Here is a 16,113-nt window from a genome sequence, read left to right as displayed (position 1 = left end):
GATTCATTTTAAAAACACTTATGCTCGCACAGGAACACACTCCGATACATATCACTAATCTTCACACACTTTTCAGACTTACAATGAACATCGACACCGATGGACACGATTAATCTAATAACAGGTTTGCTACAATCACTACTTTTGCGCGCGTTTAGAGTGTGTTTGTAGTAGAGGCAGGGAAGGGCTCCATCGTCCATATTTGGGAGGTCCACCAGCTCAAAGTAATGTCAGATTCTGCTTAACAAATTCTTTCAGAATGTAACTTATTTTCTTAAATGTAAATTCTCACACAAGTCTAAAGAACGTAACCAAAATTAGGTAATAAAGAGTGAGGAACCTTCTTTCATTCCCTCTCAAATTGAGGTGACTATGATTGTGTAACTTTTAAATTCATATCTTAATTTTGTAAACTTTCTCTCCATCTAGTCACCTCCATAGTATAGGCGTAGCCTCTGTAACATCGGGCCATAGGCCCACATAGAGTTTTAGTACTTTCATGTGAATTTAGTACTTTCATGTGAATTTCAAGGAGTGGAAGTGTTTGCCTCCTAACATTTTCCTTTTTGGCCAGTAACTTTAACCTTTTGTTTTTACTGAAGGCCATGAAGGATGGGTACTTGTTATCTCTGTTAAACTCAATTTCATTCATTTTTTCAATTAATTTCCAATTAATTATCAAATGACGTGTTGTTACATACTTGAACGATGTTGAACATTAAAATTTAATTTGGTAATAGTCCTTGGTTCAAGGAGTTAATATTTGTTGATTTTGCTTTTTGTAGGTATAAAGTTGAAGAATTCACATATGGCATAGTTCTTTTTGCGATAGCACTAGTGTGAATACTGGGTGCCATAGGTCATTACTAAAGTTTGTTGTACACATCATTGGGCCTTCTTTGATGTGATATTTGTAGGAAAAGTTTTGAATTGGTGTCGCTCTTTGTTGTTGGATGTGTTGAATAAAGCGTGCTGGTCAAAAGAGAATGATGTTATTGTAATAGTTGTTATCGAACATTGGAATGTGCTTTCCGATTTTTTAACCATATTGTAACAACTTTTAATATTATCAATCAACCACCTTATGTCATAATTCCTCAAATAAGTGATATGTTTTTCAACTCAGCTATTGCTACAATTTTGTTAATCCAATAATATACTATATATTTTAATCCTTGTATAATGACCTCTCATCCATTTTACAAAACATAGTTATAAATCAACAATATTTCATAAGTCATTTCCAGTCAGGTACCTGATTTATTCTTAAGGTGAAACTATGGCTGATGATGCCTACAATGAGAGGCAAAACATGTACCATCTAATTTAATAATTTGTTATGTTGACAATTTGATCAGGACAAAGTCCTAATTTTTAAGATTTTATTGTATTGAAGAGGTGGGTAAACAATAAAAACATACTAGTTTTATTTACTATAAGGTAAAAGGAATTTTCCCAGCTGTCAGCTGAGAGATGGCATGAAATGGCATTAGTAGACGAATAAGTTAGAGCGGTGTTTTTAAAAGTAGGAAAGATAACAATATGAAGATAAAGTTGGAATTAAAGAGGACAAATTGGGGCAAATATTTGTTTATAGGAAGGGGAGTTAGGGATTGGAATAACTACTAAGTGAGATGTTCAATAAATTTCCAATTTCTTTGAAATAATTTAAGAAAAGGCTAGGACAACAACTGATAGGGAATCTAAATGCAGATCAGTATTGATTGATTGATTGATTGATTGATTGATTGATTGATTGATTGATTGAGATACAGACTTTTTTTTTTTGTTCAGAGATGAAAGCCAAAGCTGATTATGAGGCCAAACTGGAGTTCTTTGAGACACTAACCCCTGAAACTGTAGAAGACCTCAAAGGCAGTGACTTGGAACTGTACAACCACCTGCAGCTTCAGCGAAGGAGAGAGAAACTGAAACATAAGAAGGAAGAACAGCAAAGGATTCTTGATGAAAAACTTTTAAAAGAAGAACAGTTAAAGAAGGCCAAGGTAAAATTATCTATCTTTATATTCTCTCACCATTTGTAGTAGGAACATTTGATGTCTTCTTCCTGTTGATGGCTGAACTGTTGACAACTATATCACTGCAACTTCTTATTCCTTCTTCTTCTCCTTCTTCTTTTTCTTCTTGTAGTGCCTTCTTCATTACTGAAGGTTGGCCACCATTACAGCAAAATCTACACAATGTTCAGCTGTCCTCATCAGTCTACTTGAATCTAGTGCTGTCCAAACCCGTTCCTCAGCCAAAAGTATCCTTCGACCACGACCTCTACATCCATCAATTTTACCCTACATGGTCAATTTTAGTAGGTTTTACTTTTCTTGATTGTACATACCAACATTCATTCCCTCCTCATGCTTCTGAGTACAACAGCATTGGAGACTTGATCAGTCGATGAAATCCATTACATCCCTCAAAAAACCCACATCTCGAAGGCACTTATTCTTTCAATGGTGTTACATTTCAGAGACCATATTTCAGCACCGTGCAGAAGCACTGAATGTACATACCATCTGACGAAGTTGTGACATGTCTCTAAGTTAAGGCTTCTGTCACACAGTAGACTCCTCATGTTTAGGAAGCTAGCACGGGCCATTTCTATTCGTACAACGATCTCTAAATCCGGGTCTACGTCATCAGTCATCCAGCTGCCAAAGTACTTCAAGTTCCGCACTTGTTCAATTTATTCCCCATAAATGTTCATAAGAATGCGCTGATTACGAATTCTGGTAATGGCCATCACCTTTGTTTTGTCAGTGTTAATTTTGAATCCAAATTTGTCCCCTTCTGCTATGATTCTGTCTACCAAATGCAGAAGACCTTTAATACTGTCAGCCAGGATCACAGTATCATCTGCGTACCTCAGATTGTTGATCAGCTTACCGTTAACATTTATTGCAACTTCCGCTTCTTGAAGAGTAGCTCAGACGATCTGCTCAGAATACAGATTAAACAGCAGGGGAGATAATATACATCCTTGCCATACTCCCTGTTTGATCTGAGTAGCACGAGTCTCGGAATTTCCAAATCTCATGGAAGCTTCTTGATGTTCATACAACTGTTTGATAAATTTAAGATCTTCACTATGTATTCCTACTGTGTTCAGAATTTGCAGGAGTATGGAATATTTGACACAATCAAATGCTCAGATGTAATCAGTGAAGCATATATATGCATCTTTAGACTAACTATCAATAAAGAAACTGCTAACAATCACCACATTATTGTCAGGCCACAAAAAAACACTACCAACTTATGCAGCAACATGATAATGCATGGCCATGCTCTCCTTGATAAAAGTAGCTCTCCAGGAGCTTGGTTGGGAGGTTTTTCCACTCTCCATTATTTATCCAATTTGTGTTATCAGATTCCCTCCTTTTCTGTTCCTTAGCCAACAAGATCCAAGGAAACTTGTTTGATAATGAAAATGCTCTTCAAACTTGGCTTGTCGAATTCTTTAACTCCAAACTAGGAATTTTTTTTCATTTGTGGAATTGGGAAATTGTTCTAGCATTGGCAGGAAGTCATTAATAATGTATAGACTGTGATATTTATTAGTTTGTATCTTCTTTGTATCTCCGAAACAAACGTTTTTGCCATACAATGGGAGAAGAAAAGAGAATTTATGCATCAACCGAAAACTTAATTATAGCTTACAAGAATAATACACAGCATGAAGTATCTTTAAATGCCCAATTAATATAAAATCTTACTTTTTATAGAGATATAAAATTTGGGGAATAATGCAGCCTGTGCGTGTTTGTTTTCTGAAATTTGGAAGATGTGCTTAAGGGTTATCATAGCTATGTCACTTGACTTTGTCTACCAAAACTAACAATGTTCTATATTCATTATAATTAGTAAACTGAATGTTATGTGAATTCAGGTCATTACAAAGAAGTAAGGTTTCTTCTCATTAAAAAATGATACTCAACTGCATTAAACATCTCATGTGCTTGAATTTTCTTCAGACACACCAATACAGTAATTAAAATTGTACAGTAAATCTTGCAATCTCTTTCCAAAATTATCATCGTAAATTCTTCATCTGCGTAGCACTTCATAAAAATTATCCATACCGTACCATTAAATATAGATATCTGATGCAGTGAAACTCAGATAACTTATACATTGTTAAAAATTCTATACTGCATTTGAAAGTTACTTTCTGATGTTCTTTAATGAATTAAAATATGAACTGACAATAACTATATACATTTATTTAATTACAAAATAATATTTTAACTATAAATTTTTTTAATACTTCGCTCCAGCTCGAAAGTCTAAGATGTAGGATAAAAGACTTTGTCCAGTGAAGCGTTATCCGGAAATGTGCCTGTAACAGTGGCAGCATTTCCTCACTGGATAGCAATTCCTATCTGCTGCCTCAGGAATTCTGTTGAAGAGGAGTCTCCACTGATTGCTGATATCTGAAATTGGACTTTCAGTCTCTTGATACCATGTTCCCATGTTTTGACTGCAAATACCATGAAGATGTAGTTGTCCATTACTGCTCTGTATTTCGCCATTTTTTCCGCAGCAGAACTAGCAGCCTTGCAAGTGTGAGGCAAATGAGATGGTGCTAAAGTATCGACACACGTGGCATCCCACAGGAGAGATCTGCCTTTGTTCTATGGGACTAAAGTCAGACCATCAGGGCATTTTCCGTCTTGTGACCAATTCCACTTGGTTGTAGGACAGAAGGGAGATTGATAGGTGTAAAAGCTTTTTTGATAATGTAATTCTTTGAACAGTGTCTTGAAAATCGACTAGCGCTCTTAGGACAACTTAAAGCATGGCAGCTCCACATATGCACTTATGTGACTGGCATATTTTGCAACCAAGACATAAGCTGATTGTGATTTTGAACAACATGTTATCCATAAGTGTACCAACATTGGGTGATGGAAAATCCTTAAGCCATGAGCCTGCTTCCTTTTTCTGAAGAGCAAGATGTCGTGCTTTCTGTTGGACATGACAAAATCAAAGTATCGAAAATTCAACGGGTGTTTATCATATCCCAACTTCTGTGTGTATCCAGGGATGCTGGAGGGCTCAAGTTATTGATATTCCAGTAATATCTTGCATCAGTCAGATGGCCTATCTCTACATTATTACCATTATCAGAGAACAGAGACTTGATAAAGTCAGATACTCCATGAGCGGAAGCAAGAAAAGCAGGAATGGAAATATCACTTAAACTATGAATTCCAAGGCCTCCAAATCTTATTGGTAAACATGCCAGGATACAGTTATTTTTCCTCAAATGGTATATTTAGTAGAGACTCAAGGCAACTTCTTGTCAAATAATCAGCTTGAGCAAGGAATGAAGGAAATAACCATAGAGGTGTGGTTGCAGAAAGTAATGAAATTTTGGAGTAAAAGTACAGGTCTTCAATAAGAAGTATGCCATGTGAGAATTGATCACTTGTAGACCATCATACAGCCCCATTAATTCTGTTAGCTTTTGCTTTGCAATTTCCTCCATGGCCTCCACTGTAAGCGGTGATCCAGGCAAGGATAGACTGGAATTTGTTGTAACGTGAACACCAGGAACAATGCCTTGAAATGCAGAAACTGTTGTCTCATCTCTCATGGAATAGAAATAGATTTCACATTTATGCAGATTTACTTTCAAACTGATGTTTTTACACCCAGTGACAATTTTCTTTAGATCCATAAGAATCATTGTCGATGGTTCTATCATCCAGATAAAATAAGTTAAGAGGACAGTTCAAGTCTGCAATGACAGGCTGGAGTAATGGTCCTGTTGGATCACCTTGCTGTACCCCAGACTGTGACAAAATAAAATAAGACCCGAAATACAAGTTAGAAAGGTATCTATACACTTGCCACAGGAAAGTATAAAGTTCAGGAATTTTATCTTGTATTGCATGTAACATGGAATCTCTATCAATGGTGTTAAATGCATTTCTGAAGTAAATTTTTACTAAGATTGTATTTGATGTAGCATTTAAATGTAGGAAAGTTCATGCAGAATGGATAATGGTTTCACAACCCTTTGGAATACCAAAGCCAAGTTGGTGAGGATAGAAATACTGGCCAATGGTCCCCTTCACTGCCATGCAAGATAATTTAGCAACCAGCCTTTGAAAGATGTTCCCAATAGCGACAGGTCAGGTTTCTGAAGGGCAATTAATACGGCCCCATAAAAGTTTGGGCACACTTCAGAACTGAGTTGCCCTCTTAAAATGAAATTGCATAATTTTGTGATCGATTGGAGATGTCTTCTCCCGGCACCTCCAGCTGATTTAAAGGTAAGATCTTTTAGATGTTGAGGACAGATACCGTCAATTCCGAAAGCAGAACCTTTAGGAAACATCTTTATTCTTTAAGGGCACCCAGAAGGGGTTATGTCTGCCATGTTAAAATGGGCGTTTTCAAGGAACATTTTCTCATAAAGTTATGAACCAAGGAAAGTCATTTTTGTATACATATTTATTCAGCCCTCGCACGTAGATAGACATCATTTTTCAATATCTTCTGTCTCTTTGAAAATATACATTTTTAAGTGAACATCAAAATTTTAGGTTTTAAAATGAGACAGTTTGTTCCATAATTCAAAGATGGATCTTTGATTTTTAAAAATCTCATGTTTAAATACGTAGAATGTTTAGTTACATACCACCTACAAGTTTGGTTAATGTACGTTCAATGGCATCTGAATAAATTTGCCTTAGATACACATAAAACTACTTTTCAGGAAACGAGCTTCAAAGTTCGTTATGCATTCCACCTCCTTACAGAGGATCATCTGGGTTCTGTTCCATCTCATCTTGTAATCTTCTATTTACACTTCTTTTCTTCTGTCTTCAAAGCTTCACCAGCTCTGTTTCTGCTTCATCTGCTTTCCTTTTTCTTTCCTTATTTATAATTGACATTTGTTTCAGTGTTGTGTCATGGAGGTATACATAGTCTTTGTAGAACTTTGCTTTTCGAGATATTGCCCCCATTGTATGTTGCCATGGTATCACAAACACCAAAGTGGAGTGTTTCTACACTCTCAAATACTCTCTTGGGTATCCAAGTCCAGATCAAATTATTTAAGCATTCATTAGGGTTTTGGGTTTTACCATGAAGGCATTTCCGGAGTAGTTTTTCATAGGATCGTATCTGAAGACTAGCCTAATGGATTCCATGACTGCATATGGGAGACTGTGCTTGTGGCCATGGTCGTGGTCACAGTTTCCTTCATTTTTATGGTATCTGCACCATGTGTCCTCTCCTTTTGGACACAAACCCTGCTCTGGTTGTTCATTCTGCACCTTTTTTGTAGTCAACTGGGGAACACATGTTTGCACACTCACTTGTAATGTTCGGAATAACAACAGTGATTTTCGGCTTTTCCACATTCTTGCGCATCTTTAAAATCCTATTACTATGTCTAGGCATCTTGTTCAATGTATGAAACAGAACGGAAACAAAGCAGCTGAATACTGTTGTAAAAGAAGCCGCCAAAACTAAAAATAAACACATGCAGTTATGTTTTCAGTCGTTCTGGCATCCAGGTTGGCCAACAATTGAAAGTTGTACTTTCCTGCAGCAGAGATATCCTCTCGCAGAAAATGACCACGTTCTGAAACATGAACACCTTCAACAGAGCCTTTGTCCCCGCTGACAAATGGAAATTAATGTTATGTCACATCAGTTCGAGGACATGTCATGCCCGACATCTACAGCACTCCAGATAATATAAAAATTAACACCCTTTCAAACATTGCAGAGGTCTGAAACAAAAAGTATTCAAAAGAAAGAAGTCACCGGTGTATAAAACTGCAAAAAAAAAAAAAGAAAAAAAAAGTAAAAAATTTCGATTTCAACCCTTCCAGGTGCCCTTATAAAGCACCAATTCCGGTGTCACGCTGAGATAATTATCACTAAGATCAGAGGGATCAGGAAATGACAAAGGGCGTGGTGGTGTAGGATGTTTATCTACCAAAGATTCAAAGGTGGTATGGGCGTGTTTTGCAATCCCACATTCTGATGAAACAATCCTATCCGCTCCTTGAATATGCCCATCTGCTACTTTGTTTTCTATGCAGTGAACTTTAAAAGGCACGGTGTTCTTATTAGCCACAGGTTGTGGTAGTTGGAATTCTTGTATATTTTCCGTTATTTTAGAAACTAGTGAAGTAGCCTTTCCATTAGATTTCTCGGGGACACAAAGAGCAATGTATGCAAAAATTATTAAATCCTGCCAGCATTCCAAAGAGTTCTGACAACTACAGTTATCAATCAACTGTGATAGTCTATCTGCAGTTATAACTCTCACCCTTTTTGGAACTTGTCTTAATTCTTATACTATCTTCACAATTTGATATTTACCGTCTTCCTCTGGTGGGACTATGTTAATGCCATATGCGACGAATTCATGTCTACACTTGGGACAGTGCCAGAAGAAATTGTTCTTTTTCAATTTTAACACATTAGGTGTTGAGATAGATTGATCTGGGTGAAGCAAATATCACGCTTGTGCTTTTGGTGACAGTTCGCATGATGGACTTTTGGATGAGCTCTACTACTATGTATGTTGACACCATACACAGACTGACAGATTTTTTCACAATGGGGACATTTAGGACTGGGCATCGCATTATTTGGTTCTTCACCCTGTTTAGGTGTTTGGGATGACGTTGCATGACTTCTGGTCAAATGTATGTTAATACCATTTCTAGTAAAGGTCTTCCCACAGAGTTTACAATCAACATGATCAGCTGTCTCACCAGATGACATGTATGGACTCATAAACACCAATAGCAGTACATATATGTTGTTATCTTTACTAAGGTGGTTACACAAAACTAGTACTAAACACAATAAAGGAGGGAAGTAAGAGCAACTACACACTATCAGAAAACACTATACACTCAGAGAAACATCAGCTGGCCTACGCAGATCTCTGCCAACAACAACAAAATACGAAATATCAGAATGGCCAACTAGTGGACAATGAATCAGAAAAATGGAAGGAACTACGACCTTGTGAGGGCATGGATATGGCTTAGGTTGCAGATTCTGAAATAATTCGCCGGGATCCTTAAATTTGAAAACTATTGTTTACAAGTGAAAATTTTACAAATACTTTCCGAACAAAATCCAACAATTTACAACTTACGAACTATACGCTCCGTGGTACACATATCTTAAAGATTCCTTGATAATGGGCTTCACTACAAGTTTCAAACTTCAAACCAACTATGCAACTAGTTACAAATCCAGTAGTACAATGCAAGCTAGTAGGTTAAAAGCAACGTAAAAACAATTACAATTTACAGTGAAGTGAATGTACTCTCCTAAACTCTAGCGTATATCAAGAGACACTGAACTACCAGAGGCAAACCCCAAGGTAAATGTATTAAATTACAATCTACATCTTTAGTGAAGTAAGGAATGGGAATGCCTCAAAAACAAACAGGGAACCCCAGCAGAAAATCTAAGGCATCGTAAATAATTAATTTTAGTGAATCTAGGTTAGGCTAGGGCAGACTCCTATACGAAATTGCAACCGAACATTACGGAAATTTTAGCCGGACGGAATTCAAGAGTGCTTACCCGAAGGTGCGCCATCCCGGAAGTGAGGCGTCGCACATGACGCAGACCAACACAGACTAAAGGCAGATCAGGCCAAGACAAGACCGAATTATTGCGAACGCTGCCTCGCTCACTATATATAGGAAAACTCTGGCCTTGGAGTAGCCAGTCAGAATGCATGAGTCCGCCCATTCCCTCCTAGGTTCACCAATCACAATTCCTACTCCCGTCGCGAACTTTAACTAACATTCTCAAATACACACGTTCACGAATCTTCCATTTCCAGAATAGTTAGAAAATTTCTTCTAGAAAACATAACCCACAAAAGGCACATACCCTGTTCAACAATTTTCTAGATACTTCCAGTAAGTACAGAATAGAAATCTACTATTTACAAATACATGTTACAAATATTACACAGTACAGGTTAGGTCATTACAAATAAAAACATATCATATTTTAGAAATAAAGTCTTCAAAAACACTTTCCATTTCCACTATATTGTTCACCTGTGACATCTTCCTCCCCCCGAAAGTCGAGTCATGCTCGACCATTAACATAGTTTCCTTGGGGAGAAAGTGATAAAATTTTCCCACACAGTACAGATGGTAAAGATACCTTGTTCTAACACACACGATTTCTTGAAGTAGACCTTCTGATAACAAACAAAACAAACTGTCAGCACACCACAGATCCTTTTAGTAGCCAAGATTTTATGATTCATCAATAATTTTCAACATGAATAAAGGTGTTCATAGATCCACCCATTCAATAAATATCACAAAATCTACATGGATAGTCACATTACACTCCAAAACGCCTTCTGAACCTTTGACAATTCTTTAGGCAATTTGTACTCTGTCCACCAAAGGATGTACACACTTTCTTTCTGCCAAATGTTATTCAGCCAGGAACTTCTCACTTGTTGCCAATCAGCGTTCAAAAGCCTCCTATTAGGCGAGTTATGGACTCAGTATTTTGCACTACTTTTCCACACTAGCACAGCTAGGCCACAGGTTCTCACTGATGATGCGGCTGCCGACACGGCCGTTTGCCACCAGCCTCCATTCAATTTCAGTCTGATCAAGGTAGCCATGTAATTGCAGTCCAGTGGTATCTTGCACCAGATAAGCAGCAGGGTGAGACATCGTCCAGGCAGACTGCCACCATTCGGACGTTCGTCACAGGATCGCGGTATGGCATGGTACCGCCCAAGGCACAGAGTGTGCCTCCCAACTTGGCACTTCAGGTTGCTGTCCGAAGAAGCTGGTCACAGCAGCCACTGTAACACAAACAAACCACAGCAGAGAGGGGAATACTTAAGGAAAGTATGCTGCTGGGCTCAAAGCTCTTGCGCAGTCACCCAAAGGATGGCTTAATAAGTATGCAGTAGGGACTCTCCCTCGCACACCAGGGATATTAGGGCACTAGCCCCGGGGTAAGCACTGCTATCTATAATACATCTGACAAGATTATGGTGGGGGTGAAAGGAAACTGTAGGAGTTTACACTAAACCTGAAAGTGAGGGAAACGAATTCCAAGGAGTGACCCTAAACTACAACCTACTTAACTCATAATACTAAATCCTTTACACTAGAGGATACCTAAAGTATTCACCCTCACAATTACTTACAACTAACTTACAACCAAACTTATTATTATTATTATTTTATAACTAAATTCTTACAAATATCTTACAACTAAATCTACATGGTCACCAACAATGGTATTTACCCTTCCCTACCAGACTTAAGGTACTTTGATCTGGGAGAAGTGTACTCTGCTGATCCTTTTCTTTTCGGGATCGCTCACCAATAATGTCACCGGGGTAAGGAACTTTAAGATGGTGCAGGAACCTGGAAATCTGGGGGCCAACTTACTAATAACATGGTCCGCAGCACTACTGACGGGATGTGTTTTAATAAACACCCGGTCACCCACAGAGAGCTCATACAGCCTTCGCCCATGATTGTAATTACGCTGGACCTTAGCGCAATAAACCTTCAAGTTCTTTCGTGCACGGTGCCAATTAGCTCGGATCTTTTCTGAGCTGACATCGTCAGGCAGAAGATTATTAATTGACCATAGGTTAGATAGAGGAGAATTTGGAGTAAAAGCCAACATTAACGAAGCAAGGGTTTGCCTGTGGCTTTCATGGACAACAGTGTTAAATGCAAATGACAACCAATTTAATGAGGAATCCCACTTGGAGTGGTCTGAGGAGTGACAAGCGATGAGGGCAGATCGCAGGTTACGTTTCACTCTCTCAGCATAATTGGGCTTTGGGTAATATGGGGTAGTGGTTACATGAGCAATGGATAGATCAAAACAGAAATTCCAGAACTGGGCAGAAGTAAAGGTTCTTGCGTTATCACTTACCAAGAATTGACAGGATCCAAACGAGGCGAATATCTGTTTCAAGCACGAGATGGTGGTGTTGGCGTTAGCCATCCGAGTGGGGAACAGCCACATAAAATGCGAAAAGGCGTCAACACACACAAGTATGAAACGATGACCATTCCGTGATCTTGGGAAGGGCCCGATAGTCTATAAACAGTCTTTCCATTGGGCGAGAAGCTTGCTCAGAAGCCAAGAGACCTAGATGAGTATTTGGGGCAGGTTTGCTGATGTTACAAACCTTACATGACTTGACAAGGGTACGAATCTTCTCTCTCATTTTGAAAACACCCACATGACCGCCCACTGGGGATTCATGAAAATATTTGAAGAGAACCGGGACCAGGTTAGTTGGGACTACAATTTTGGGGTCTCTACGACCGCGAACAGGACAACACAGGACACCATTCTTAAGAATATAGGGCTTAACATGCTCACCGGATTTAATCCTGTCGATAATCCCTTTTAACTCAGCATCGTCCTCTTGATGTTTGGATATATCCTTGAAAAGGAAGGAAGAATCGGCGAGAACTACATTAACAAAAGCTGATACTTGTTCGGGAGATGAGTCGGCTCTGATTGAGGATCAGAGCTGCCTGAATTGAACATCCTGCTGAGGCCATCTGCCACAACGTTTTCCGTGCCACGAATGTGGCGGGCTTGAAATTGGAAGGCTGAGATGCGCACTGCCCAACATGCTAGACGACCAGTCTTTCGCGGCTTGGCCAGTACCCAGCTCAACGCTTGATTGTCAGTTTCCAGATCGAAAGGAAGATGTTCCAGGTACATTCTGAAGCCTTCCAAAGAGAAGACAACAGCCAAGGCTTCCAACTCATAAATGGAATAATTTTGCTCAGCAGGATTCAGGGCACGTGAAACATAAGAAATAGGACGATGCCTTCTTGAAATTCCTGTAGAAGAACTCCGGATATGCCTGAGGAAGAGGCGTCAGTCTGAAGGATGAAGCGTTTAGAAAAGTCTGGCATACCCAGTACAGGAGCGTTACATAAGGCAGATTTCAAGTCCATGAAGGCTTCACGTTGGGCATCACCACACACAAATTTGGCATCCTTTCTTCTCAAAGCATTTAATGGGGCTGCACGTTCAGCAAAATTGGGAATAAATTTGCGAAAGAAATTAACCATGCCAATGAATCTCGCTACAGCCTTGACGTCCTTTGGAGGGGGAAAATTCTGGATGGTGGCAGTACGAGATTGATCGATTGAGACACCCCTCCCCGACACAATATATCCTAAGAAAGACATCTGGGGTTGTGTGAAGGAAACCTTGCATGCCTTGAGGGTTAGACCTCGTTTACACAGTCTTTCCAGCACTTCGTTAAGATGGAGTAGGTGTTCCTCGAAGGTTTCGCTAAAAATTACGAGATCATCAAGGTAATTATAAATCAACTTGAACTTAATGTCCGATAAGACATAATCTAGTAACCGTGTAAGGACGGCCACTCCAGTCGATATGACCAAAAGGGACGCATTCGAATTCATACAGGTTCCAATCGGTTGCAAATGCAGTGAGATGCTTGGATTCTTCGACAAGGGGTATCTGGTAATAAGCCTGATTTAAATCGAAGGTGGTGAAAATGTTTGCATTAGCGAACCAAGAAAAACAAGAGTGCAAATCAGGAAGTGGAACAGATTGGAGGACTACCTTACAGTTCAACATCCGATAGTCGACTACAGGCCGATAACCACGCTCTGCTACCAATGTTACCTTTACTAAGGTGGTTACACAAAACTAGTACTAAACACATAAAGGAGGGAAGTAAGAGCAACTACACACTATCGGAAAACACTATACACTCAGAGAAACATCAGCTGGCCTACGCGGATCTCTGCCAACAACAACATAATATGAAATATCAGTAGGGCCAACTAGTGGACAATGAATCAGGAAAATGGAAGAAACTACGACCTTGTGAGGGCATGGATATGGCTTAGGTTGCAGATTCTGAAATAATTCGCCGTGATCCTTAAATTTGAAAAATATTATTTACAAGTGAAAATTTTACAAATACTTTCCGAACAAAATCCACCAATTTACAACTTACGAACTATACGCTCCGTGGTACACGTATCTTAAAGGTTCTTTGATACTGGGCTTCACTACGAGTTTCAAACTTCAAACCAACTATGCAACTAGTTACAAATCCAGTAGTACAATGCAAGTTAGTAGGTTAAAAGCAACGTAAAAACAATTACAACTTACAGTGAAGAGAGACACTGAACTACCAGAGGCAAACCCCAAGGTAAATGTATTAAATTACAATCTACATCTTTAGTGAAGTAAGGAATGGGAATGCCTCGTAAACAAACAGGGAACCCCAGCAAAAAATCTAAGGCATCGTAAATAATTAATTTGGCGAATCTAGGTTAGGCTAGGGCAGACTCCTATACGAAATTGCAACCGAACATTACGGAAATTTTAGCCGGACGGAATTCAAGAGTGCTTACCCGAAGGTGCGTCATCCCGGAAGCGAGGCGTCGCACATGACGCAGACCAACACAGACTAAAGGCAGATCAGGCCAAGACAAGACCGAATTATTGCAAACGCTGCCTCGCTCACTATATATAGGAAAACTCTGGCCTTGGAGTAGCCAATCAGAATGCATGAGTCCGTCCTTCCCCTCCTAGGTTCACTAATCACAATTCCTATTCCCGTCGCGAACTTTAACTAACATTCTCAAATACACACGTTCACGAATCTTCCATTTCCAGAATAGTTAGAAAATTCCTTGTAGAAAACATATCCCACAAAGGGCATACACCCTGTTCAACAATTTTCTAGATACTTCCAGTAAGTACAGAATAGAAATCTACTATTTACAAATACATGTTACAAATATTACACAGTACAGGTTAGGTCATTACAAATAAAAACATATCATATTTTACAAATAAAGTCTTCAAAAACACTTTCCATTTCCACTATGTTGTTCACCTGTGACAATGTTATAGGTTAGGACGAGAATAGATTGCCATGGAAAAGTAAATTTGATTAGAGTGACCTAATTCTCATTCATAAGCAAACTGCCATGGTAATATAAACTCAATTATATAAAATAATGAGTATTGAACTTTGTATAGATATATGCGCGATGAAGCAGATCATGTTGCGAAATAAAATGTCACTACTGTAAGGGATGGGTGACTGTTTTCCATACTGATATATCACTTTTGAATCTATGTCACTCCAGCAAATCGTTCAATAACGAATACTTCCTATACTTGAGGTCAACATTCAATATTTAGTTCATCACTTTCATAAATTATGAGTAGGCCTAGATATTATGAAATCAATATTGCCTTTATTGGCCTCAATTGTTGAATTGAATTAAAAGAATTAAAAGAGCGGAGGGTTTACGTTGGTATAGCCTTTCATATCATAAGTCGCATCAATCAGGTAATCAATTTGGCATTTAAATTTTTTAAATACATCACTCCGAAATTTGCATTTTTGTAACAGTGGTTACACTACATTTTTAAAAATAATTTCACTATACTCAGTGATGAAAGCTGCACACGCAACATTATTGAATGTGGGAGGCACTACATTTTTCACACAGAGTATTAGAGCATCCCATGTAGTATGGAATTTATATGAATAGAGCTAATCAACTGCATTTTGATCACTTACATACACAATCAGGCACAAGTAAAAAATTAACTCATAACACCTATCACTCTTAAAATGCACTATTCAGTGAGTTATTCCTGAGTACAGTTGCTTGCCTGCAGTTGTGGGTTCTTTGCCTTTTGATGTTTGCTGGGTCATAGTAGATTTCAGCTGGTCCGTAATTATTTCCGATTGTATCACTTGCACTTCCAGCATGAGTGCTAGTTTGCTTAGCAGTGATTCACTGAGGTTGTCAATGGTTGATTTAATTTCATTTACGTCATTCTATACTGCATTTTGGAACACATTTCTTTATTTTCCGGAACAGCACATCTTGTTACCGTCTTCCTCTGGTGGTGCTACGTTAATGCCATAAGCGACGAATTGATGTCTACTCTTGGAACAGTGCCAGAAGAAATTGTTCTTTTTCAATTTGAACACGTTATACGCCAATATGGAGACACCTGCACACACTATGTGATGCATGGCCATGCACTTTCCGTCGCACAAGATTG

The 16,113-nt window shown here is 38.7% G+C and overlaps 1 protein-coding gene across 1 annotated transcript in view; it reads left to right on the top strand.

The window, feature by feature from the left end:
• Nucleotides 1–1,796: 1,796 nt before the first annotated feature.
• The window catches only part of LOC136877680 (uncharacterized), a 279,154-nt gene continuing 264,837 nt past the window's right edge, over nucleotides 1,797–16,113 (top strand). The window contains exon 1 of the mRNA XM_068228702.1: nucleotides 1,797–2,006. Coding sequence (XP_068084803.1) covers nucleotides 1,797–2,006 — 210 coding nt within the window. The remainder of the gene's footprint in view (nucleotides 2,007–16,113) is intronic.

This window comes from Anabrus simplex, chromosome 7 (assembly GCF_040414725.1).
Source record: "Anabrus simplex isolate iqAnaSimp1 chromosome 7, ASM4041472v1, whole genome shotgun sequence".
NCBI classification, from domain to species: domain Eukaryota; kingdom Metazoa; phylum Arthropoda; class Insecta; order Orthoptera; family Tettigoniidae; genus Anabrus; species Anabrus simplex.
Note: the sequence above shows the minus strand (reverse complement) of the source record. Positions and strands in the feature narration are given on the sequence as shown.